Source organism: Talpa europaea, assembly GCF_964194135.1.
Source record: "Talpa europaea genome assembly, chromosome: 10".
Lineage (NCBI taxonomy): Eukaryota > Metazoa > Chordata > Mammalia > Eulipotyphla > Talpidae > Talpa > Talpa europaea.
The window spans coordinates 13,435,868-13,462,341 of record NC_140077.1 but is presented as its reverse complement, the minus strand read 5'-3'; the positions used below and the strand labels follow the sequence as shown (position 1 = coordinate 13,462,341).

General features: G+C 36.6%; 1 protein-coding gene across 2 annotated transcripts in view; it reads left to right on the top strand.

The window, feature by feature from the left end:
• Positions 1-12,104: 12,104 nt before the first annotated feature.
• Positions 12,105-26,474, top strand: part of SHOC2 (SHOC2 leucine rich repeat scaffold protein) — a gene marked incomplete at both ends in the record, with an annotated part of 35,662 nt that continues 21,292 nt past the window's right edge. The window contains 2 exons of one of the 2 annotated variants that reach the window (XM_084246255.1): positions 12,105-12,807; positions 21,423-21,560. In XM_084246255.1, coding sequence (XP_084102381.1) covers positions 12,105-12,807; positions 21,423-21,560 — 841 coding nt within the window. The remainder of the gene's footprint in view (positions 12,808-21,422; positions 21,561-26,474) is intronic. The other variant, XM_084246256.1, reaches the window with a different exon arrangement.

Genomic DNA, 26,474 nt, shown 5'->3' with positions numbered 1-26,474 from the left:
ACTGCTGCTAGTGGTATTATTTCAGGTTTACATGGTGCTATTGAACAAATTAACTTCCATAATTTTGATGAACTCATCTGTTAAGTGAGAATGAGAATAATACTTCTTGGGCTGAACTGAAGATAACAAGTCTTATACCATTATGACTGGGCAGGTAAAAGCAGAGGGAGTAGAAATGGTTTAAAGACACGTCTGTCTTCAGTACCACGAGACTGTGACATATGTGGCACTTCCATTTCTGGCCAATTAGACTCAGAATGTCTACCCCGTAGTGCTCATAAGATCCTAGATGATGAATCTGTGGCAGAGTTCAGGTTCTCTTAGTTTCTTAACTATGGCCCTTTATGCTTTCACCTCAACCTCTACTTGTTTACCTTGTTCTCTGCCATTTGTCTCTCTTGTCACACCAACACCCATGTCTTTTCCAGAGAGAGGTTACAGGTAAGCATTTAAGCAAACACTTTGGGATATGTTCTTTGTCTGCTGTGCTCTTATATAGTAATGTAACTCACATTTATATTTTTCATTAAACACAAAACTCTCAAATCATATTATAAAGAAGTTGCATTTTAGGAATTAGGTCCAAAAGTCAGCACATATAGTGAAAATAGTGTATAATAAAAATGTCCCTTCAGTCTGTAAATGCATGTAAAGTATAGTAGATATGGTTTTGCATATATATTATATGTGATTTTTTGCAGTATAACATAACTAATGTGAATACTATGCTTTATAGAGTTGTAATTTTATAGAGGTTATGTTTATAACCTCTATAACCTATATGCATAACCTATATGCAGATGTTGCTTAAATATAGCAAAATTTTGAAGACTGATGTATTCTTGTTTCTTTGCTGTGATGATTTTATCAATTCCTTTTACTCTTAGTTATTTAATGATTTTCTATTGCCTTCAGTTAGTTCAGATTTTCCCTTGAACATATTAAGGAAATCAGTAGCACTCACTCAGCCTGGCTACTTGGGTAATTGGTAATATGTTTTTGAAAATGGTTGGGAATCCTGAAAAATAATTCACATATTCTTTATATAGATTGACTATATACTTGAGTAGAAAGGCAAAAATAGTGCTTTAAATCTTTTTATTCTACAGCTTGCCTTTTTTTTTATATGCCAGAGTTCTACACCATGCTTTTTCTTTTATATGCCAGAGGCCCTCATTCAGGGCCTCTCTGGTGGCACAAGGGGTTAAGGACAGCACTAAGAAGCCATCTGCAGCCACTGCAAGGGGTTAAGACACAACCTGTGAAGCCATCCGCAGCCACTGCAGCACAAATTCGATCCCCAGCCAGCCAGGGAGCTACCCACATGGCACAGCAAACCTCTCCTGTCTCACCCACTGCTCCCCTCAGCAATGTATTTCAGTCAGTCCACCTCTTCTGTTTCCCATTCTGTCTCTGGTGAATCCTCTCATCCCCCACACCTCTGGCCTGTACCCAGTTCTTGTATGCATAAATAAATAAATCTTAAAAAAAAAAAATCCTTCTCATTCTTTTTGATGGCTTTATAATACTCTACAAAATAAATGGGCATAATTAATTCATTCCCTGATTCATTCCAAACAAACATTTGGTTTGTTCCCTGTCCCTTTTTCCACTGTCTTACCAACACTGTTCTTTTTTATATTTTCATCAATTTTATAGGTATAACATTTTTCATTGCATTTTAAAGCAAACATTCTTCTAATTACTAATGCTGTCTTTCTAGAGCTTTGAAAAGGCCAGGAGAAGGGAACTCAGTTAATTTGAACATTTTCTGTGTAACTTTGGACCCACTGCAATTAATTTATCAAACATTGGGTTAGCATATTAACTTACCTTGTCTCTACCCTTAACTATAGTTGAGAAACCACTGCCTTAAACTTGATGTTTCTTAATCCTTTATGTGTGCTTAACTTTTAGATATGTATCCACAAAGAAATGGATTGTTTTATATGCTTTAAATCTTTATACAAATGGGAGCACTCTTTGTATATCACTCTGCAACTTTTATGTTTCTTCTTGTTTTTGGGGGGAGGGTGGTTGTTGTTCACCATTGTTTCTGAGATTTGTACATATTGCTTCCTGTGGGTGTAGTGATTGGTTTTTACTGTGTAGTAATACCTTGGCTCAGCGGCTCATTGTGCAAGTGTGTTTTCATAACCTAAAAGTAGAATTGATGGATCTAATGGGTGGATATAGTAAAACTTCAAGAATGATGAAACTATTAAAAAAATTCACCAGATTTTTGTCAAATTGTCTTCCAGTCTGCTTTTTAACAATTTATACTTTTATACCAGCCAAATGTGAATTCTTCTGGCTCCATACTCATAACAACATTTGGTTTTATCAGACTTTTTCACTTGCTAACCTGATGGCAATAACATTACTTCTTATTCCCTTTATTATAAGGGAGATTGAAACTGTATTTATTGGCAACCCAAGGATTTTTTTCTATGACTTGCATGCAGTATTTCTCTTTTTAGTCAGTTTTTGTCTAAACAGTTTTCTAGGTTTCTTTGAACTTTCCAAACACAAGCCTTAATTTAGAAGTACAGGTTACAAAGATCTAGTCCTAGTCTTTGGTATGTTTTTTAAAAAGTTGTTCATGTTTGCCCTTTAAAAATAGTGTTAAATGATCACAAAAGTGCACTAAGAAAGTGCACTAAGAAACTTCTTTACCCCAAATTAATTGTTAGTAAGTTATCTGTCTAATTCCCCATTACCCTTGATTACTTTAGTGCAGCAGTTCTCTTTTTGGGCTCAGACAACTTTATAGTCTTAAGAAATTATTTAGAACCTCAGAGAGCTTGCACATAGGAATTACATTTATCCATATTTATTATATTAGAAATTAAAACTAAGAAATTTAAAAACATTCTTTTAAAATGTGAGAATATCCATCCATACCTCCACTTGGCCTTTGAAATTTCTTGTGGGTTGCTAGCTTTTGTTGATGTCCATCTCTTCCTGCTATGAATACCACTCTTCCTCACTGAGCTGCCCCCCTATGTGAGTTGTCTTACCTCATTCAGGCTCTGACATTCAATATGTCATTCTATTACTCACATTCTCTTTGAATCTTCTTGGATTCACCCTGAGGACAATTTGACATAGGACATTTTGACTTTTCACCTCCCGCCATCACTGGGGTGGATTCCTACATAGCTCTGCCACACTCAATTGTTTTAATCTTGAATTGTTCAGATAGGGGATAAATGTGTTTAATTTTTTTGCTATGCAAAAATATGGCTATAGTTTTACTAAAGAAATGAAATACAGATCCTTGCAGAAAAATCTGATTATATATCAGAATCTAAACTACTATTGTGAAAGTTAACTAGAATTTGAATTTAAAGATTGACTTTTATTTTAATTCCCAATATAAATAAAGGAAAGACTTTCTGGAAAAGCTTACTCTTGAATTCTTAAAAGATGTGTGTATGTGTTCAATGGGAAAGGGAAGAAGTGTAAAGGAGGTATTAGGGAATGCCTACTGGCAGAGAAGGAAACAGCAAGATTATGAACATGGAGTCAGGAAAGAGTACCATATATTAAGGATACCGATAACAATAATTAGGGTAGTATATAAAGGGTGTAGCCAAGGAGACTAGTATAGAGGTGAGAAGGAGGTAGAAATCATTAAGCAAAGGCAGCAAGCTAAGCAAATGTATGGTTATGTGAAAGTTCCTTTCCACATGCTGTGTAAATAGTGTAAGACAGGAATGATGAGTGTACTTCGGATACAACTGACAAATCTGGAAAAGACAGATCGAAACCTGATTGTGGAGAAACCGAATATGTTTGTACATTTGTATTTGTGTACATGTATGTGTACATAGTTGTATGTATTAGTAGAGGATTTATTTCAAACCGATGATTTAGCTTAAAGATGCTTATATCATCTGGTATCAGATGCAGAAGGTTGTTTAGAGACTAGAATCAAGGAGATGAATTTGGTACCTTATATAATAGCCTATTGACACTCAAGAATTTAATAAGGATTGTGGGTATTGGCCACAATAAAAACTAACAAGTTCAGGAGGCTTGTAAACTAGTCATTTGAGGAAGCCAGAGGAAAAAAAAATAGAAAAAAACGAAGGCTTATAGAGATTGGATTGTTGTTTAGGGTTTGAAATTAAGTTTATAAAGAGATTATTGACCTAAGAAATGGTGGGATTAATTAAAATGATAATTTATCAGCAAGCCCAGTAGGACTTGTCACTAGAAGTATAACAGCTACAAGAGGAGATTGATTGGCAGTTCTGAAGTGAAAGTCTTGTGCTGTCAGGACAGATGTGAAGATGACTGAGCCTACTGAGTAAGAACACAGTACAGAACTCTAGTGAATAGGTCGGAGAGCTGTTGCAAATTTTAGTGACTTGAGAATGGTATGAGAAAAGGCTGTGTTTACTAATGTTATTTTGGGCCTATAGTGCTATAAAATAATGAACAATAGACATTTGATATAATCTTAATAAAAGGTGAAAACTTGGGGGTAGGCAAACATGAAGTCAGTTACTTATGATTAGGGTCTAGTTAGCAACGTAAGTCTGAGGGTGGTCCATTTGTGCAAGTTATTTCCCCTAACATAAAAACAGCGATGAATGTCAGTATTTTGCACTCATTGTGTGTCAAGTAGGTTTTACCTAAGGTCATTCGCTATTTGGTTAGGTTTTCCAGAGATTATTTCCATTTGATTGATGTAATAGGATATATGTATTGATCTGTATTGAGTTTGTTGCCGTTTACATTTGAGCACTCCAAAACTGCATTTTTATCTCCCTCATGTTTAAAAATTGTAATGTCTCAGATCTTTTTGTTATATAATTTCCTTGATTAATTGCCATAATTTAGTTAATTTTACTACTCTGATCTTTTAATCTATTTCCTGGGTGGTTGATCTGCTACTGTGAGTATATTTTTCAAAGTTAGATTTTCTTCTTTTGTATGCATTCTTGCTTTTATTTAGTACCTTTTTAATTTCAGTTTAGATGCATCCTTTTAGCATTCCTTGCAGTGCTGATTTAGTGAACTCCTTTAGCTTTTGCTTGTCTGGAAAGCTATTGATCTCTTCTTTAAATCTGAATAGAATTTTTGCTGAGTATTGAAATCTTATTTGAAAATTTTCTTTTCAGCACTATGAACATGTCATGCCACTCACTTCGGGCACACAAGGTTTCTTCTGAAAAGTCTGCTGCTAGCCTTATGTTGTTTCACTTCTGTTGACATGCTACTTTCTTTTTCTTGATGCCCTTAACATCCTCATTTTGTCTTTAATTTTTATCTTATTAATTATACTGTATCTTGGTGTGGGATTCTGGGTTCCTCTTTTTTAGAACTCTTTGGGCATCTTATGCCATTGTGGCTGCTGCTTTCCTCAAATTGTAAGTTTGCAACGATCAGTTCCTCAAATATTTTTTTCTGGCCCTTTATCATCTTTTTTTTTTTATTTAAGGACCCTTGTAATGCAAATATTATTCCTCTTGATGTTGTCCCAGAGGTCTCTTAGGGCACTTTTTCTTTTTAGTTCTTGTTTCATTTGCTCTCTTGGTGAGTTTTGTTGCTTTGTCTTCCAGCTCACTTAGCCATTCTTCTGCTTCATTCAGTCTGTTGTTGAAACCCTTTGCTGTCTTTTCAGTTCTCCTATCTTATTCTGCAGCTCTGTAACTTCCGTTTGATCTTTCTTAAATTTTCTTTTTGTGTAAAATTCTCACTGTGTTAATCCATTCTTCTTTCCATTTCACTTAGAATCTTTGTAACCATTACTTTGAATTCTTCCTCAGGGTAGTTTGCTTATCTGTTTCTTCAAGGCATTTTTTGGCATTAATTCTTGTTCTTTCATTTGGGGCATATTCTTCAGTCTCTCCATTTTGCTTAATTCTCTGTTTGTTTCTATGTATTTAGCAGATCTACCTCTCCCAGTCTTGAATTATTGGCCTAGTTCAGTTTCCACTGGCTGCCAGAGCTCAGTGCTCAAGGTGCATCCCCAGTGTGGACTGCATGTCCTGCCTGCCATGGCTAGGCTGCAGCAAACTGTGTGGGCATGGCTGCCAGCCTGGCCTGGCAGTGGATCGTGGTTTCAGCACAGGACTGTAATTTTCAGTCATGTGGGGTGGGTGGAACCTTCAGTGGTGCTTGCTCACCAGCTCTTGCAAACTGGAGGGAGGATTCCAAAATGGTGCCCAGTGGAGCTAGTATTAGCAAGGTTGTGAATTTGCCAAAATGGTACTGGCTTGTGTTTTTAACCCTGGGGATCATCTCTAAAGTTTCCTGCTTTTCAGACAGATGCTGTATGAATAGTAAGTTGGGTTCCTTCACTTAGTTCCAGGAACTTTTCTGAGTGGTGTTAACGCTTTGGGTCCTGGTGTCAGTGAGTCTGTGCTTGGGCCTTGTGAGGTCATCTTCTCTGTTCCCTATAGTTCTTTGGTTTTCCTGGGCATATTTTCCTCAGCCCTCAATGTCTCGTGTTTCAGCTACTTATCTCCACTGCACAGTATTGAAGGATTGGTGTGCCCGATGCAGTGTACATCACTTTTCCCTACCCGCGAGGGACATGTTCTGTAGCTTTAAGATCTCTCTGCCTACCGCCACAAATTGTTGTGCTAGGGTAGGATTTCTTCTTTGGCAAGAATGAAACTCTGTCTCTTCTACCAGTCTTGGTGCTGCCTTTTATTCTTTGTTGGGTAGGCTCTATTTATACAGTTTTCAGGCATTTTTCTGAGTTTACGCCATATCTAGTTGTATAGTGTAGATTTATTGTGTCTGTGGAGGAGGAGAATTCAGGTCCTTCCTTTGATCCCTGATGTTTTTTATGTATAATTATATGTTTATTCTAATTTAGTATTTATAATATCTTTAAAAGTTTTTCTTCATTGAAAGGCATTGTCCTGGAGTAGATATTCGAATTAATAATACAATGATGTAATTTGGCTGATTTTTTTCAACATTGAGTAGGTGGAGTGATATGGTTTAGGTGGCAGGACTATAGCAAATAAGTAATCTAAAGACTACTATTCTCATGTGATAAGAAAATATTAATGTCAGCATTAAATTAGAAGGATAGTAAATCGCCTTTAGTGCAATGGATTTTTATTTTTTTTTATTTTTTTTATAAATTTTATTGTTATATTCCCCATACAATTGCGGCCCCCCCCATTCTGACCCCAATCCCTCCCCTCCCGCCCCCACCCCCCTAAAAGTGTCTCTGGTTCATAGTTTTTTGTTGATTTTGATTTTCACTATCTTATATTCATTTTCCTGGTCCCTTATTTAAGTTTTCTAGATTCCTGCTATGAGTGAGACCATCCGGTATTTTTCTTTTTCTTTTTGGCTTATTTCGCTGAGCATGATCCCTTCCAGCGCCATCCATGTTGCTGCAAATTGCATGTGTTTATCTTTTTTGAATGCTGAGTAATATTCCATGGTATATATGTACCACATCTTCTTGATCCAGTCATCTATTTTTGGGCATTTGGGTTGTTTCCAAAGCTTAGCTATTGTAAACAGTGCTGCTATAAACATAGGGGTGCAGGTGTTCTTTGGAATGGATGTTTCTGTGTCCTTTGGGTAAATACCTAGGAGTGGAATTGCTGGATCATATGGAAGCTCTATGTTTAGTAGGTCCAGAAATCTCCACACAGCTTTCCACAGTGGTTGGACCCGTTTGCACTCCCACCAACAGTGCAGAAGAGTTCCTTTTTCTCCACACCCTCGCCAACATTTGTTGTTGCTAGTTTTTTTAATATGTGCCATTCTCACTGGTGTAATATGGTATCTCATGGTAGTTTTGATTTGCATTTCCCTGATGACAAGTGATGTTGAACATTTTTTCATATGCCTGTTGGCCATTTGCATTTCCTCTTCAGAGAAGTTTCTTTTTAGCTCTTCTGCCCATTTTTTGACTGGATTCTTTTCTTTGTTGTTGTTGAGTCTCATCAGCTCTTTGCAGATTTTTGTGATCAGTCCTTTATCATTAGTGTTGGGTGCAAAAATGTTCTCCCAGTTGGTGGGGTTTCTCTTTGTTTTTGTTATTGTCTCTTTTGCTGTGCAAAAGCTCTTTAATTTGATGTAGTCCCAGCTGTTTATCTTTGCCTTCACTATCACTGCTTTGGGTGATGTGTCTGTAAAGATGTCTTTGATGTGCAAATCACGTAGTGTTTTGCCTATATTTCCTTCTATATATTTTATGGTTTCAGGTCTTATGTCTAGTTCTTTAATCCATTTTGAGTTGATTTTTGTGTATGGTGTGAGGTAGTGGTCAAGCTTCATTCTTTTGCATGTAGCGACCCAGTTTTCCCAGCACCATTTATTGAACAAACTTTCTTTGCTCCAATGCATAGTCTTTGCTCCTTTGTCAAAGATTAGTTGACCATAAATCTGTGGGTTTATTTCTGGATTTTCTATTCGATTCCATTGGTCTGTATGTCTGTTCTTGTTCCAATACCATGCAGTTTTGATGATTATGGCTTTGTAGTATAGTTTGAAGTCTGGGAGTGTGATGCCTCCATTCCCTTCTTTTTTTTTTCAGGAGAGCTTTGGCTATTCGGGGTTTTTTGTGATTCCATATGAATTTCATCAATAATTGTTCTATTTCTTTGAAGAATGACATTGAAATTTTGATTGGAATAGCATTGAATCTGTATGTTGCTTTTGGAAGGATGGCCATTTTAATAATGTTTATTCTTCCAATCCATGAGCAGGGGATGTCTCTCCATTTCTTTGTGTCTTCTTCTATTTCTTTTAACAGTGTTTTATAGTTTTCTTTGTATAGGTCCTTTACCTCTTTTTTTAGATTTATTCCCAAATATTTGATTTTTTTTGTTTCAATAACAAAAGGGATGGTTTTTTTGATTTCTTCTTCTTCAGATTTATTGTTTGTGTATAGGAAGGCTACTGACTTTTGCGTGTTGATTTTGTATCCTGCCACTTTACTGAACTGATTGATGAGTTGAATTAGCTTTTCTGTGGAGTTTTTGGGGTTCTCTATGTATAATATCATATCGTCTGCAAATAGTGATAGTTTGACTTCTTCTTTTCCTATTTGGATTCCTTGGATGTCTTTCTCTTGTCTTATTGCCCTGGCTAGGACTTCCAGTATTATATTGAAAAGCAGTGGTGAGAGTGGACATCCTTGTCTTGTTCCAGATCTTAATGGAATTGCTTTCAGCTTTTCACCATTGAGAATGATACTGGCTGTTGGCTTGTCATAGATGGCCTTTATGATGTTGAGGTATGTTCCTTGTATCCCAAGAATTTCAAGGGCTTTTATCATGAATGGGTGTAGTGCAATGGATTTTTAAAGCACTTTTGTCTTTGAGATTAAAATTTAAATGTCTGATGTTCTTTTAATACAGGCTATATAGAATGAAATCGCCATTTGATTTATTCATTTAATCAGTACTTACTGAGCATCAGCTATACCCCAAGCATTGATATTGATGCTAATAATTTATTTGTAAGCAGTACAGCTTTTTTAAAAGCTTTTTTAATGGGTGTAGACCCATTAAGTGCTAAACATACTCCTATATGTGATAACCTGAATATGTTAACACTGTTAACAGTGTTGAAAGGGCTTCAGGAAAAATAGAATCTCCTTAAACCAAGAAATAGACCATCTGAGTTTTATCATAGATCTGTCTTATCTAACTTTTTTCCCAATCAGTTTTGTTTTTTAAAGATTTATTTATGCATATAAGAACTAGGGTACAGGCCAGGGCGTGGGGGGTGAGAGGATTTACCAGAAACAGTGGGGAACAGATCAGGCGATTGACTGAAATACACTGCCGAGGGGAGCAGCGGGCGAGATAGGAGAGGTCTGCTGCACCATGTGGGTAGCTCTCTGGCCAGGGATCGAACTGATGCTGCAGTGGCTGCGGACAGCCCCACAGGTTGCGTCTTAACACCTTGCGCCACCAGGGAGGCCCTCCAACCAGTTCTTAAAAGAAGATTTATGCATACAAGAACTGGGGTACAGGCGGGGGGGGGGTTGGGAGTAAGAGGATTCGCCAGAGACAGAGTGGGGAACAGAACAGGTGGATTAACTGAAATACACTGCTGAGGGGAGCAGCATGGGAGACTGCTGCACCATGTGGGTAGCTTCCTGGCCGGCCGGGTATCAAACCCTTGCTGCAGAGGCTGCGGATAGCTTCACAGTGCCTGCATAGAAATCCTTACTACACTCCTGTGCAGTTAGACTATCAAATACTTTTGATGGTTTGATAAAATTTTGTTAAACCTCTTAAGCTAATTAGGTAAAACATTATTTTGTCTTTAATCTTATGGCCCTAGTACCAAAGTTACAAAATTAATAATAGTTACAAAATAAAAATTATTATTATTTTAAGGATTATTTATTTATACAAGCACTGGGTACAGTCAGAAGCGCGGGAGGGTGAGAGAATTCACCAGAGCCAGAGTGGGGAGCAGAACAGACAGACTGACAAAATACACTGCTGAGGGGACCAGTGGGCGCGGCAGGAGAGGTCTGTGTGCCATGTGGGACCCTCCCCAGTGGCCGGGGATCAAACTGGCGCTGCAGAGGCTGCAGGCAGCTTTGCAGCCTGGCGCTCAACCGCTGCGCCACCAGGGGAGGCCCATAAAAATAATTTTAAATTTTGAAAAACTTTGGGACCCTACAAATATTCTTCTCATTTTTCAGCCTTTGTGTGGACACCTTTTGGTCAGTCATTTTATCAGTGAACTTTTTCTGCTTTTAAGATCTCTTAAAAATACTTTTCATGGGCCTCCCTGGTGGCTCAAGGGGTTAAGAAGAACCACACGATGAAGCAGTCTGCAGCCTCTGCAGCACGAGTTCGATCCCCGGCCCGCCAGAGAGAAACCCACATGGGGCAGCAGACCTCTTCTGACTCGCCCGCTGCTCCTCTCAGCAGTGTGTTTCAGTCAGTCTGCCTGTTCTGTTCCCCACTCTATCTCTGGTGAATCCTCTCATGCCCCACATCTCTGGCCTGTACCCCAGCTCTTATATGCATAAATAAATAAATCTTTAAAAAAAAATGTTTTCACTTTTCTACCTCTAGAATATAGGTGTTTTTGGAAATTTCTCTTTGCCTTTTTTTTTTTAAGGTGCTTCCAAATCTACCTTCATATAAGAATCACTTAGTGTTTATTGAACTGCAGGTTTTTAATGCCCCTTTTTCTGAACTATGTGCCATTCTTCATATTTCACTACATATTTGTTTGCTCATTTTATTCTTTTGTCAGACTGCTTTCCATTCTGTCATCACCTTTGAAATCCTTTCTTAAACCTATCTGGTAATTACATAACAGTGTCTATACACAGAAAATATTCAAACATTACCAGCTGCTGTGATCTCTCCCACTTTTATAAAATTTTTTACTGTAGCAATTTATATATTTACCTTTTTCAATTAGATTGTAAATTCCTTGAAGACAGGGCCTGCCTTATTAGTATTTATAGTTTTTTTTAAAGATTTATTTATTTATGCATACAAGAACTGGGGTATAGGCCAGAGGTGTGGATGGTGAGAGGATTCATCAGAGACAGAGTGGGGAGCAGAACAGGCAGATTGACTGAAATACACTGCTGAGGGGAACACCAGGTGAGACAGGAGAGGTCTGCTGCACCATGTGTGTTGCTCCCTGGCCGGCTGGGGATTGAACTGGTGCTGCCGTGGCTGTGGACAGCTTCATAGGTTGCTTCTTAACCCCTTATGCTGCCAGGAAGGCCCCAATGTTTATAGTTTTTGATGGAATTTGCATATTTACATTATCAAGTCAGAGGAAAATAGTAAAATTGCCAATAAGATTTTTTCCAGAGGTCATTTGTTTTATGAAAATTATGCTCTAAAGTAATTTAATACTCTCTCTCTGTTGTATTTCAGAAATCCTAATGAATCATTGATTGACCAGCACCATTTACCACTTGGAATGAATTGCCAGAAATGGGCATAGTGCTTTTAACGACAACATGTAACAGATGGCTGTTACTCCATAGTGATTACTTTTTCAAGCCAGCACCTTTTCTGATTGTGTAGGATCTTTGTCTCTTCATCTTCGAATTTCAATTACTTTTGTTGGCAAATAAGATAAAAGGAGTTCATGTAGTTTTTGTCCGAGGTTGAGTAACCATGAGTAGTAGTTTAGGAAAAGAAAAAGACTCTAAAGAGAAAGATCCCAAAGTACCATCAGCCAAGGAAAGAGAAAAGGAGGCAAAAGCCTCTGGAGGTTTTGGGAAAGACAGCAAAGAAAAAGAACCTAAGACCAAAGGGAAAGATGCCAAAGACGGGAAGAAAGACCCCAGCACTGCCCAGCCAGGGGTGGCTTTTTCAGTTGACAATACCATCAAAAGACCAAATCCAGCACCTGGGACTAGGAAAAAATCTAGTAATGCAGAGGTGATAAAAGAGCTCAACAAATGCCGAGAAGAGAATTCAATGCGTTTGGACTTATCCAAAAGGTCTATACACATATTGCCACCGTCAATCAAAGAATTGACTCAATTAACAGAACTTTATTTATATAGCAACAAATTGCAGTCCCTTCCCGCTGAAGTGGGCTGTCTAGTAAATCTCATGACACTGGCTCTGAGTGAAAATTCACTTACCAGTTTGCCTGACTCTCTTGATAACTTGAAGAAGCTGCGGATGCTTGATTTACGGCATAATAAACTGAGAGAAATTCCTTCAGTGGTGTACAGGCTAGATTCTCTCACCACTCTCTACCTTCGCTTCAATCGTATAACTACTGTGGAAAAGGACATCAAAAACCTGTCAAAACTCAGCATGCTCAGCATTCGAGAGAACAAAATCAAACAACTACCTGCTGAAATTGGTAAGAGGCTTTGGGTTACTTTGTGTGTGTGTGGTATTTGTAATGCTTAATAATTTTGTTGAGTGCTTTTTCATGTCAGAAAGTATCTGATACTTGCCTAGAAATAGCTGGTTTCTAAATTCTGTTTTCACTATGGCTTATTTTATTAAATTTTATCAATATTAATGTTACATGTTTGAGCTTATAGACCTGAGAGTGAGTTGGAACATAGCTGTAACAGACCCTTTTTCACGCAGATCTACTCAGTTCTCATTTTCATTGGAGCATAGTGAATTTGAAGCAAGAAAAAAGATGTTCTCCTAATTTTGAAGTTGTCGCTGTCTATTTTTAAAGTATTGACTTATGTAATTACATTCAATGTACTAAGGCTACATTTTCCCATTATAACATTCATGTTCCCTTTTTTTACCTGAAAAATGGTTGTTTAAATTTTTATCACTTTTCTACCTAATTTCCTAAAGGGATCGGCAATGAGAAGAGCAGTGTCATAAGAAATTTGATGTTCTGTTTCATTTTGAAAGTGCTTACTTTTCTGTATTTTGCACTGTTTTAAATGAGGTGCGGGGGGTTGGGGTGGGGATGAGAGGATTCACCAGAGACAGAGTGGGGAGCAGAAGAGGCGGATTGACTGAAATCCACTGCTGAGGGGAGCAGCATGATAGATAGGAGAGGTCTTTTGCGCCATGTGCATTATCGAATTTGCGCTGCAGTGGTTGCTGATAGCTTCATAGTGCTGAGACTTAACCCCTTGTGCCACCAGGGAGGCCCGGAAACTTTTCTTTTTGTGTGAAAGGCAAATTCTAAATAAAATAGGTGAATTAAGACCTGTGTATAGGGCCTCCCCGGTGGCGCAGCGGTTGAGCGCTGGGTTGCGAAGCTGCCCGCGGCCTCTGCGGCGCCGGTTCGATCCCTGGCTGCTTCCCGGCCACCAGAGGAGGGTCCCACATGGCGTGCAGAGCTCTCCTGCCGCCCGCTGCTCCCCTCAGCAGTGTGCTTCGGTCCTTCTGCCTGCTCTGCTCCCCGCTCTGGCTCTGGTGAATTCTCTCACCCTCCGCGCTTCTGACTGTACCCAGTGCATGTATAAACAAAACAAACAAGCCAGCAAACAAATAAATAAAGCATGCCTCTATTAAAAAAAAAAAAAAAAAGACTTGTGTATATAGTCCATTGTGGAGTAGAGGTATAGGCTGTTTGAGAAAGAAATGTTGTATTTTTACGTAGGAGTATAAAATGTTATTTGTTGTCTTTGTTCTTATTGTTTTGTGTATGTATTAATATCCCATCTGCAAAGTTTGCTTTATGGGAGAGTCATTCTTTAAAGATTTTTTTCTCATGGAGATATTATCAGATTACTTGGGAATTAAGACTATACATTATTTAAGCAAGAAATTATTTCACAGGATTTTAAACTTACTGTAGTTCATTATTGAGCATATAGATAATATCATTTTTATTAAAAGTGATTTTATTAAATTGTTGATATTTGTAATGGCCTAATTTTTTGACTTTCATTCCTGTTTGTAACTTTAAAAATAACCATTGAATTTGTTTTTTAGTGAGCACCTTCCCACCATTAGTAACATTATTAAAATTTGTGTTCTTATAATTTCTGAAAAAGTAATTTCATAAATGTTAATTGATTTTATTCCAAGCAGGGCATCAGAAAATAACTACTCTTCTGAATAAACATAAATATTTCATATGAGGAGTTAAGATTTGTAAACTTCAACTTCGATGCATGGATTTGGGGCAAACATTGCAGGTCTGCATTATCTGTTTTCTTAGAGGAAATGAGAAAATAAAAGTCTAGTAAAAATAATATTATTATAATATTAAGAAGAGCTATTCTTTGAGCATAGTATGGCATATACCATACACTGTTCTATACCAGTATACTTCAGTACATTGTCTTAATATTTCCTTTAAGTAACCCAGTGAAATAAATCTTCTCTTGCCCTCTCCACCCTTCTTCCTGTTAACACTGAAGAAGGAGCTGGAAATATAGAAAGATTAAATAATTCGTGAAGTTTTTTGAACAGAAAAGTTGGAGAAGCAGTACAGAGAATTCTCATATTCTTTTTATGTAGCTTCTAATTTTAATATCTTTACATGCCTATTGTACAATAATTAAAACCAGCAAGTTAGAAGTTAAAAAATTCTGATTTTTTTCCCATTAATGGTCTTTATCTGTTCCAGAATCACATTGCATTTAATAGTTATATGTCCATAGTCTCTAAAATGTGGAACAGGCTAGAAGACAGATCTTTTTCTCCCCATGATAGTGATACTTTTGAAGAGTACTGTACAGATATGTAGTATATCACTCATGTATGTGTCTGTGTGGATATCTGTACACATATATGTGTGCATATGTTTTTTTCTGTATGATATTTTCTCATTACTAGCTTGAGGATATGCTTTTCTGGCAAGAATACTACAGAGGTGATTATGGCACCCTATATAGTGAATCATATCAAGAGGCATATGATGTTGATTTCTGATATTTTCGTTTTGCCCGAAGAATTTCTTTTAATATGTATTTTAGTGCAGAATTTCTTTTAAATATGTATTTCTGCTCATAATGAGTAGTCATTTGTTTTTGTTTTTCTGAGAACCTTTATTTTGTATTCATTTTTGAAAGCTTTTTTTTTCCTGGTATAGAATTCTGGTTTGCTTGTTTTCTTTTTCAGCATTTTAAAGATATTTTTCCTAGCTTTCCAGTTTTTTCTGGCTTGCCTACTTTCTGACAAGAGTTTTATTGTTCTTCTTACCTTTATTTCTGTGTTTGTAAAGCTTTATTTTCTATGTATATTAAATATTTTTCTCTTTGTACCTACTTTCCAGCTGTTTATGACTGGTGTCCCTCTATTGCTTTTCTTCATGTTTATTTAGATTGAAGTTTATGAGCATCCTTGGATCTCAGGGTTCATGGTTTTATCAAAGATGGAAATATTTTTGCAATTATTTATTTGTCATTTTTTCCCTTTTTTTCTTTTTTTTTGGGCTGGGCAGGGTTGGGGGGGGTCTTCTGCTTTCTTTTTCTGTTCTCTGGGTCTCTAATTACATGTATATTAGATATCTTTCTATTGTCTTTTAGGTCATTGATGTTCTATTCATTTTGTACGTGTGTTTAATTTCTATTGCTATTTTTTTATTGCTATAATTTTTTCTTCAGTGTTTAATTCTATTGTTAATCCCATGCAATGAAATTTTAATTTTAGATGTTGTATTTTTAACTCTATGCATTTGATTTGGGTGTGATTTTCAAGGCTTTTTGTTTTTGTTTTTTTTTTTTTTGCCTTGGGCATAGGGAGTTCATTTTTAATAAATTTTCAGTGTCTTTGTTTTCTATTTCCATAATCTTTTTATTTCTACTTCTAGCCTATAGAAAGACTTTACTCCTGTGTGTGGTTGGTATTTTCCTGTTTCTTTACATGCTTTGATAGTATTTGATTGAATGTCCAGCATTAAAATTTTTACATTCTTGAGTGTAGATTTTGTTATATTCCTTTAAAGAGTGCTGGACTTTGTTCTGACATGCAGTTATTTGGAATCAATTAATTCCTTTTGTAGTTGGATTTTAAGCTATGTCTTGGTGGTTTCGGAATAGCCTTTAGTTGAGATCTAATTTATCCCCCTTGCTAAGGCTGTACATTTCTGCAAACACTGATGGCACTCTATATTATGAGGTCTTTCTTTCTGACTGGTGTGACCTCAAGCTATTCTAGTCCTGTGTGATTGTTGGAAACTGTTTCAGCTACTGCTTTCTACTGCTTCTTTGCTTGCCTTTAATAATTTCTTTTCAAATAACATGGATTGGCTCTTATCCAAATACTAAAAGGTACATTTTGGCAGATTGCACAGAACTCTCTACTTCTTTTTTTTTTTTTTTATAAATTTTATTGTTATATTCCCCATACAATTGCAGCCCCCCCATTCTGACCCCAATCCCTCCCCTCCCGCCCCCGCCCCCCTAAAAGTGTCTCTGGTTCATAGTTTTTTGTTGATTTTGATTTTCACTTTCTTATAGTTATTCATTTTCCTGGTCCCTTATTTAAGTTTTCTAGATTCCTGCTATGAGTGAGACCATCCGGTATTTTTCTTTTTCTTTTTGGCTTATTTCGCTGAGCATGATCCCTTCCAGCGCCATCCATGTTGCTGCAAATTGCATGTGTTTATCTTTTTTGAATGCTGAGTAATATTCCATGGTATATATGTACCACATCTTCTTGACCCAGTCATCTATTTTTGGGCATTTGGGTTGTTTCCAAAGCTTAGCTATTGTAAACAGTGCTGCTATAAACATAGGGGTGCAGGTGTTCTTTGGAATTGATGTTTCTGTGTCCTTTGGGTAAATACCTAGAACTCTCTACTTCTTTCTAATCTCAAATTCTGCCCCCCAAATTCTCCCATCCCAAGCTTTCTAAATGCAGTGGGTTTTTTTTTTTTGTTGTTGTTGTTGTTGTTTGTTTTTTGCCACAACTCAGTTAAACTTGTTGGCCTTTTTCCCTTGCTTTATTTTTAAATGGCCTAGACCGTGCCTCTAGGCAATAACCTGTGGCAAAAAATAGTGCTCATTTTAAGTTTCTTTCCTTTATATTAGGGATCATAGTCATATGTGGCTGTTGTCTACTGTCTACAAACCATTTTTTTCTCATATAATTTGTACATTTTCTCATTACATGATGGCCAGAAATGGAAGTCATTGTAAAAACTTCGTGGTGTAGTAAAAGTGAATGATATTGTATATATGTAAACAAGTAATGATTTTGGAATCTGTTATTATCCTCTGAAAAAGCTTTAAGTTCTATTCTAGACAATTGAATTACTGTTGACTTACCTTGAACCTGTAGAGTCATGGATTTAACTCTTTTAGGGTGCTTCTATTTGGTTATGTCCTTAAACTCGGGGAAAATTCCACTTTGAAAAATGTAAATTATTTTTCTTTTGTCCTCTCTTTAGAGGAATCAAAGATTGCAGACTCTATCCAAGACTTTTTTTTTTAAAGATTTATTTATTTATGTATACAAAAGCTGGGGTACAGGCCAGAGGTGTGGGGGGGTAAGAGGACTCACCTGAGACAGTGGGGAACAGAACAGGCAGATTGACCAAAGTACCCTGCTGAGGGGAGCAGCGGGCGAGTCAGGAGAGGTCTGCTATACCATGTGGGTTGCTCCCTGGCCGGCTGAGGAATCAAACTCATGTTGGGGCTGCGGACAGCTTCATAGGTTGCATCGTAACCCCTTGCGCCACCAGGGAGGCCCTCTATCCAAGACTTTTAAAGCATGACATTACCCTTTATCCAGACAATGAAGTATACTGCCTATTGTCCCTTCTCAAACTGTCAAAACTGACTAGACATATGTTGGGATTCTTACTGCTGTTTATCTAAGCAACACGGTTTCCCAGGTTACTCTAATAGAGTAATTTCATTTTGTGATACAGAAAGGTGGTGTTTTACATGCAAAAAGCATTGGGACTTGTGGTCCCTGATACTCTGATATCCAGATAAGTTATTAGGGATATAAAACTAATCATCCTGCAAACAGAAGAGCAATTTTAGGAGGAAAAATGGTTTTTCTCCCTGTTAGAGACTACAAGTCATTAAAATGCTTAAATAACAAATTTCTGGGGATTATTTGGCACTTTCCTAGTTTTTTTTTTTTCATTTTTTAATGTTTTGACTTTTATTAATTATGTTAAAATATTTTATATATGACTGTTCAGAATAGAAACTTCATGAAAATGTGATTAAATACATGACAAAACCAAGTGTGGAGTTTAACCAGTAACAAAGGAACATTACCATATAAAACACATATTTTTCCTGAAACATAAAAGAAAATAAATTATTAATTCACTCAGTCAAAAAATTCTTATGTGTGCTTTTTCTTTATCAGGCATTATACCACACTAAATGCTTGTTCTTATGAAACTTAAATAGTGCAAGAGTTTTACATTATTTGATGGAACCCTAATAAGGGCCTGCTTATGAGATTTCACCATTAAAAAACAGTCTTTTATATCTTTAATGCCATTCATGGCCAGAGTTCTTTAGACTTTACAGAACTTCCATAGGGATAAACCACAATATTTTACTAGAATATGTTGGAGATTACACATCTAATACAAATTTAAGAAATGCCTTTTTCTGTTTTTCTACCATAGCTTGGATTAAGCCATGTCCACACTAGGAGCTTGAGCCAGAGCTTGTTTTTTCAGCATTTTATTTCCTTAACATACATGTTTATGTACTTAAAGGTTACTTGCAAAGTGTATGATCAGTATACACTTAAAACTTAACACCAAGCCAACCAGAAAATCCCTTTCAATCACTACTCCCATTTAGGGACTCTAGTATCCTGACTTCTTACATTACATTAATTTTCCTTATTTTTATATACATAGAATCATATATGATTTTGTGTCTGACTTCTTTGACTTTGAATTATTCATCATATTGGTGGATGTGTTTAGAGATTGTTCGCCTACATAATATTCCATAGTGTGAACATGGCACAATTGATTTATCTATTCTCCTGTTGTCTGGTCGTTTTTAATTTGGGGCTAATAAAAACAATGCTACTATATTATACTAATGCTTGTCTTCTGATAAACATATTGACTCATTTCTATTGAATATATATCTAATAAAGGGATAGCTGAGCTGATGAATTTTTCTCTCTTAATTTCCTCAGATTATTTCTTTTTCTTGGAATATTTATGTAATTCCTGACTTCTTTTAAAATGTAGCTTTCCCCAGCCTACCAAGCCAGAATCTCCCTTCTCTAGTTACCCATCACTTTCCATAATAGATTTTAAGTTTTCTTTCTTTTTTTTTTTTTTTTTTTTTAGATTTTAAGTTTTCTGAGGCAATGTTGTTGGTACTGGTTTTCCATAAAGCTGCCTCATAACTTGTAAGCTATATTTTTGAAATACAACCACCACCACCACCACCACAACATACCTATCAGAAAGGCTGAAATCCAAAAACATTGACAATATCAAACACTGGCATAAACTCTCAGTCATTCTAGTGGAAAAGTAAAAATGTCACTTTGGAAGATAGTTGGCATTTTCTTACAAAGCTAAGCATAGTCTTATCATGCATTTCAGCAATCATACTCCTAGTTATTTACCAAAATGAGTTGAAAACTATGTCCACACAGCAAATGGCACTCAAAATGTTTTCAGCAGATTTAGTTATAATTGCTAATAATTTGAAGTAACCAAGATGTCCTTCATAAATGAATGGGCAAGCAAGCTGTGGTACACCCAATATAATGGAATACTGAAAAGAGAAATAAACTCTCAAGCCACCAAAAACAAAACACCCATGGAAAGACTTGAGCTGTGTATTGCTAAATGAGTGAAGCCCAGTGAAAAAGCTGCATAGCATATGTTTCTATATTTCCAGCTATATAATATTTTGGATAAGGCAAAAGTAAAAAATCAGGAACCAAGGACTCTGGCAGAGAGAGAGGGAAATAGGTAGGGAGAGGAATAAATAGGTGATGCCCTATTTACTATTTGCTTTAACACTAAAAAGGAGATATTTAGGGCAGTAAAGCTATTCAGTATGATATGGTAATGACAGATACATGATGTTATGCATCTATCAAGATTCATAGAACTGGAAAAAACAAAGTGAATGCTAATGTAAACTATGGACTTTAGTTAATAATGTGTCAGTGTTAGTTCACCAACTGTAACAAATGTAACATTTAATGCTGGATATTAATAATAGAGGAAACTGTATGGGGAAGATGATCTTTGCAACTCTGAACTTTTTAATGCAATTTTCTGTGAGCCTAAAACTGCTCTAGATATACACACAAAACCTCACTCTCTTTACCATTGTCACCGAAGCCCGTACCTTGGCATATAGGGTCATGAATGGTTTGACTCGTGGCTACTTCACCTCCTCCCTCTTTCTTCTACCAGCATTCTGTTGTGTTTTGAACTATTGTCTTCCCTCAGAATCTTTGCGCTTGTTGGTCACCAGTATGGAGCATCCTTCACTTAAGATACTCTCCATTTCTTCTTCCTTCTCCCATTGTTCAGGTCTACTCTCAAATGCGACTTGCTCAAAACAGACTTTCCTGCATACTTAGTATCAACACCTCTGCTCTCTCCTTCCTCCGTTACACATTTTTACTTTTATCCTGCTAATTCCTTTACATTTTTTAATACTTCCTCACATTGATTATGTTTTAATTTGCTGATTTTTTTCCACTTATGAAATGTAAGTTCTATGAAAACAGGAATTTTGTCTTTTTTCCATATTGTATCCTCAGCCCGAGGATAGTGTATCACATGTGGTAAATACTTAATATTTGTAGAATGAATGAAAGAATGATGTCCATGTTAATTTAAAATTAAAAAATAAGGTATGGAATTTGTAAGTCATAAAATGCAGAATATGTAACATTGGTTGGTAATTACATGCCACATTTTATCAGATGTCACCTTGAAAAGGTGATTTCAGATTTTGTGTTCAACTTTTACCTTTTCTGGAAAAAAGTATACTTCTGATATAAAAAGTGAATTTTTCTTTCAGTATTTAGTATATTTTTAAATAATCCTTATTAATTTTTATGTTGGTCAATTTACAGGTGAATTATGTAACCTCATTACGCTGGATGTAGCTCACAATCAACTTGAACACCTTCCAAAGGAGATTGGAAACTGTACACAGATAACCAACCTTGACTTGCAGCACAATGAACTGCTAGACCTCCCAGATACTATAGGTATGAGAATAAAAAGAAGACAAAGTTGCTTCTATCTGCTTTAACACTAAAAAGAAAAATTTTGATTCATTTGAGAATAAAAATTAAAAGATTAAAACTCTATCAAAGTAGTAAAACTTCTAAAAGATAGTATTTTAAAATCACTTTCCATTTCTTGGCAAAGAAAATACTTAGGATTTAGAAAATAAGCTCAATTGTATTATAAAGATTATGGAATATTGAGTCACATGAATATTTTCTACTATAACTCTGCTTAAATTGCACAGAGTTCATCTTCTGTTTTTGCTTATTATAGAATGTTGCATGCTATTGCATAGGGTGCGGTCCCTTCTTCGCTAAAGTAAACCACTTAGAAAACAAAACAACATTCATTGCTCTTGTGTTTTAAAAACACTATCAGACTAGTTTAACTTGCAAGAATAGTTTAAAGGTTATTCATTTCTAATATAGGGACTAAAAGAAGGTCTATCTGGTGTTGTGTTTTGAAGTGCAAGACGTGTTTCAAAGACTTAGCCAAACTGTAAAACGTTGAATTGAACTTACTGTAATATGTACAGTTTGTCTTGTTTATTTTTCTAAATGCCTGCTCATGTATAAACAGTACAGAATATATATTTTTTTTAATTTTGGACTTGTTTTTAGTTATTGGTATGGTATAAGGATATTATAAGATTCATTTGGAAAAATTACATCTATACTTGTATAGTTTGGCAGTGAATCACTCAATGACTTACTAAATCATTCAAGGCCTATAATGAGGTTATCTTTATCCAGAGGCTTTTCTGTCAAGTACCTAAGGGACCATTTCAGTCTGTCATTGTTTTTTCAGACTTGAGATTTTTATGGTTTACCAGGTGGTTCAGAAGCAGACTACAGATGAATTGGAGCCATTTTACTTCCAGTTCACCTTTAGTACTAGGGTGCTGTAGTGTAGGGTTCCAGATTATTTGATTACTAGACTATACCCTTTTTTTTTTTAATAGAGGCATGCTTTATTTATTTATTTGTTTGTTTTTGCTTTTATACATGCACTGGGTACAGTCAGAAGCGCGGGAGGGTGAGAGAATTCACCAGAGCCAGAGCGGGGAACAGAGCAGGCAGAAGGATCGAAGTACACTGCTGAGGGGAGCAGTGGGCGGCAGAAGAGGTCTGCGCCCCATGGGCGCCACCGGGGAGGCCCCTAGACTATACTCTTGACCCTAGAGTTTTACTCTTGGCAGAAATATACCTTAGCCTTTCAGCTTTGTCTTCTAGTTAAGGAGGTGTTCTCAAGACAAAATGTTCTCCCATGTTTTGTTTTTCTCTGGGCTACCAGCTTATCTCTGGCCTGGTAATTAGTCATTACTTGTTAATTTTTATTTTAGAAGTATTTTTAGTTGTTTTCTTTATATATATATATGAATTTTACTTTTATATTCCCCATACAGTTGCAACCCCCTTATTTTGTTTTAGTTGTTTTCAATGGGAATGCTTGCTTGAATTACCTAGTCTACCATTACTTGAAACAGAAACAAATTTTTTTTAATATATCTGTAGCGATAGTGTCAGTGTTTTATTTTATTTTTTTAATGGTTAATATATTTTATTTTATATAATCCTTACATCATTTTTCATTTTTGCACAATGCATGCATTTTCATTTTGGTTATATTCCCTATACAATTGAACCCCCTCTATTTTGACCCTAATCCCTCCTCTCCCCGCCCCCCATCCCCATAGTGTATCCCTGGTTCATAGTTGCTTGTTGATTTTGATTTTTTCTTTATTATTCTTCTTCCTGGTCTCTTATTTAGGTTTTCTAAATTCCTGCTATAAGTGAGACCATCTGGTATTTTTCTTTTTCTTTCTGGTTTATTTCGCTGAGCATGATCCCTTCCAGCTCCATCCATGTTGCTGCAAATTGCATGAATTTATCTTTTTTGATTGCTGAGTAATATTCCATTGTGTATATGTATCACATCATCTTGATCTAGTCATCTATTTTTGGGCATTTGGGTTGTTTCCATAGCTTAGCTATTATAAATAGTGCTGCTATAAACATAGGGGTGCGGGTGGGGTGCCCTTTGGAATTAATGATTCTGTCCTTTGGGTAAATACCTAGGAGTGGAATTGCTGGATCATATGGAAGCTCTGTCTTTAGTAAACTGAGGAATCTCACACAGCTTTCCATAGTGGTTGAACCAGTTTGCACTCCCATCAGCTGTGCAAGAGATTTCCTTTTTCTCCACATCCTGGCCAACTTTTGTTGTTGCTAGTTTTTTTAATATGTGCCATTCTCATTGGTGTAAGATGGTATCTCATTGTAGTTTTGATTTGCATTTCCCTGATTACAAGTGATGTTGAACATTTTTTCATATGCATGTTGGCCATTTGCATTTCATCTTTGGAGAAGTTTCTTTTTAGCTCTTCTGCCCATTTTTTGACTGGATTATTTTCTTTGTTTTTGTTGAGTTTCATCAGCAGTTTGTAAATTTTTGTGATCAGTCCTTTATCATTAATGTTGTGTGCAAAAATTTTCTCCCAGTTGGTGGGGGTTCTCTTTGTTTTGGTTATTGTCTCTTTTGCTGTGCAGAAGCTCTTTAATTTGATGTAGTCCCAGCTGTTTATCTTTGCCTTCACTATCACTGCTTTGGGTGATGTGTCTGTAAAGATATTTTTGAGGTGCATGTCATGTAGTGAAACAGAAACAATTTTTAAAGAATTTTAAAGTAAACTTTTAATTAACTATCAGATTCTGTGACAAAAGAAATCAAAGAATATACTTCTTAAAAATCTTTGCCAAATAAGATGTAATAGAAAATGCTGTATAATATTAATACATCCAAAGACCAAAACAGAAGAGATGTGTAGAATAAAGTTGAAGTCCCCTAAGTTCTAGAACAAAAAGCACAGATGCAAAATAAGTGAAGAAAAGTCATGGGAGACAGGGACTAAAAGTTCTAGAAAGAGCATAGAAGTAATATAATGTAGCAACTGATACAGTATAATGTTATATTTCTCTGAACTAGATAAGATCCCAGATAATAAGATTGAAATTGTTTGCCAAGAAGAAATAATGGAAAAGGATACAGTCTAGTACAAATTTTGAAAATTAGATTTACTAAATTGGTTTGAAAAAACAATATATTCATTTATAATAATGTAAAACTTATATTTTCTTAGTTTCAATTAATGCTGGCCACATAAATTGGGAGGTGTTCTCTTTAATTTTTGAAAGAGATTATATCAAATTGTCATTATTCTTCATTTAGTATTTGGTAAATACACTGGTGAAGCCATCTGGGTTAGAGTTTTCAATGTGGGAATCTTTTTAAAATTAATTTTAACTTTAATAGGTACAGGGATATTTAGATTATTACTTTCCTTGTAAAAACCCTTATCATGTGTCTTATAGAACATATTCATTTCACTTGTCACATTTACTAGGCATAAAATTGTTAATAAAAAAAATTTAATTTATAGTCTATAGCAGTGCCACATCTCTAATTCTTAATACCAAAGAACTTGTGTCTTCTCTTTTTTTCTTAATCTGTTTGGTTACGTTATAGGCCCCAACCCAAAGGAGTGGATCCTTTACCTTCCAGGAAAAATAATTTACCAGGGATTGCTAGGTGTAGTTGAACCAGGCAAAGCTTCATTAGAGACTCGTGTATGAGGGAACCAGTGCTGCAAAGGAGACTTACAGCCTGACCCCTTGAAAGGAGTTAGGAGAAGATATTAAAGGTCAGGCCCATGAGCTGGGATGGAGGAGAACAGCATCATAGCTTGCTCTGGGTTGAGCACAGTGCTGTAAAGCTGTCCACAGCCTCTGCAGCATGGGTTCAATCCCGGCTGGGCAGGGAGATTCCCACATGGCATGGCAGACCTCTCCTATCTCATCTGCTGCTCCCCTCACAGTGTATTTTGGTCAGTCTGCCTGTTTTGCTCCCCGCTCTGTCTCTGGTGAATCCTCTCGCCCCCCGTGCCTCTGGCCTGTACCCCAGTTCTTGTATGCATGAATAAATAAATCTTTAAAAAAAAAATAATTGGGGCCTCCCCTGGTGGTGCAGCGGTTGAACGCTGGGCTGCGAACCTGCCCGCAGCCTCTGCAGCGCTGGTTCGATCCCTGGCCACCAGCGAGTGTCCCACTTGGCACGACAGACCTCTCCTGCCGCGCCTGCTGCTCCCCTCAGCAGTGTATTTCTTCATCAGCCTGCCTGTTCTGTTCCCCGCTCTGGCTCTGGTGAATTCTCTCACCCTTCTGCGTTTCTCACTGTACCCAGTGCTTGTATAAATAAATAAATCAATCTTTAAAACAAAAGAAAATAATTGTATTCCCTTTCTCCAGCCCTCTATCTATATTATTTTGATTGTATATCAGAAGGTTGAGGTATAGTGAGAAATTTGGAGATTTGAGTTTTGAACTGTTATAAATCTTAACAGTCTTAATTGACCTTTGAGATTCTTCCTCTCATTTGTTGGAGAAGAACAGCTTACTTAATTGGAATATAATTCTGATACTTCTCTGTATTACTTGTCTAGTTCTTGAAAAGTATAAATTAAAATGAAAAGCAAACAGGAGCCTCCCTGGTGGCACAAGGGGTTAAGCGTCAGCACTGTGACGCAATCTGCAGCTGCTGCAGCACAAGCCCCATCCCTGATCCCCTGCCAGGGAGGTGACCCACATGGCACAGCAGACCTCTCCTGCCTCACCCGCTGCTCCCCTCAGCAGTGTATTTCAGTCAGTCTGCCTGTTCTGCTCCCCACTCTGTTTTAGAGAGTTGATGCTAGCCCTGCAATAAGTAGCTGCCCTACTCTATACCTTAGACTGTAGAATCTTGCCTTAAACTTAAACTGAGAATAAAATCTTCTAAAAATCACTTAATTTCTTCGCACACACACCCCCCTCCTCTCCCACCACCCCGCCGCCCATAAC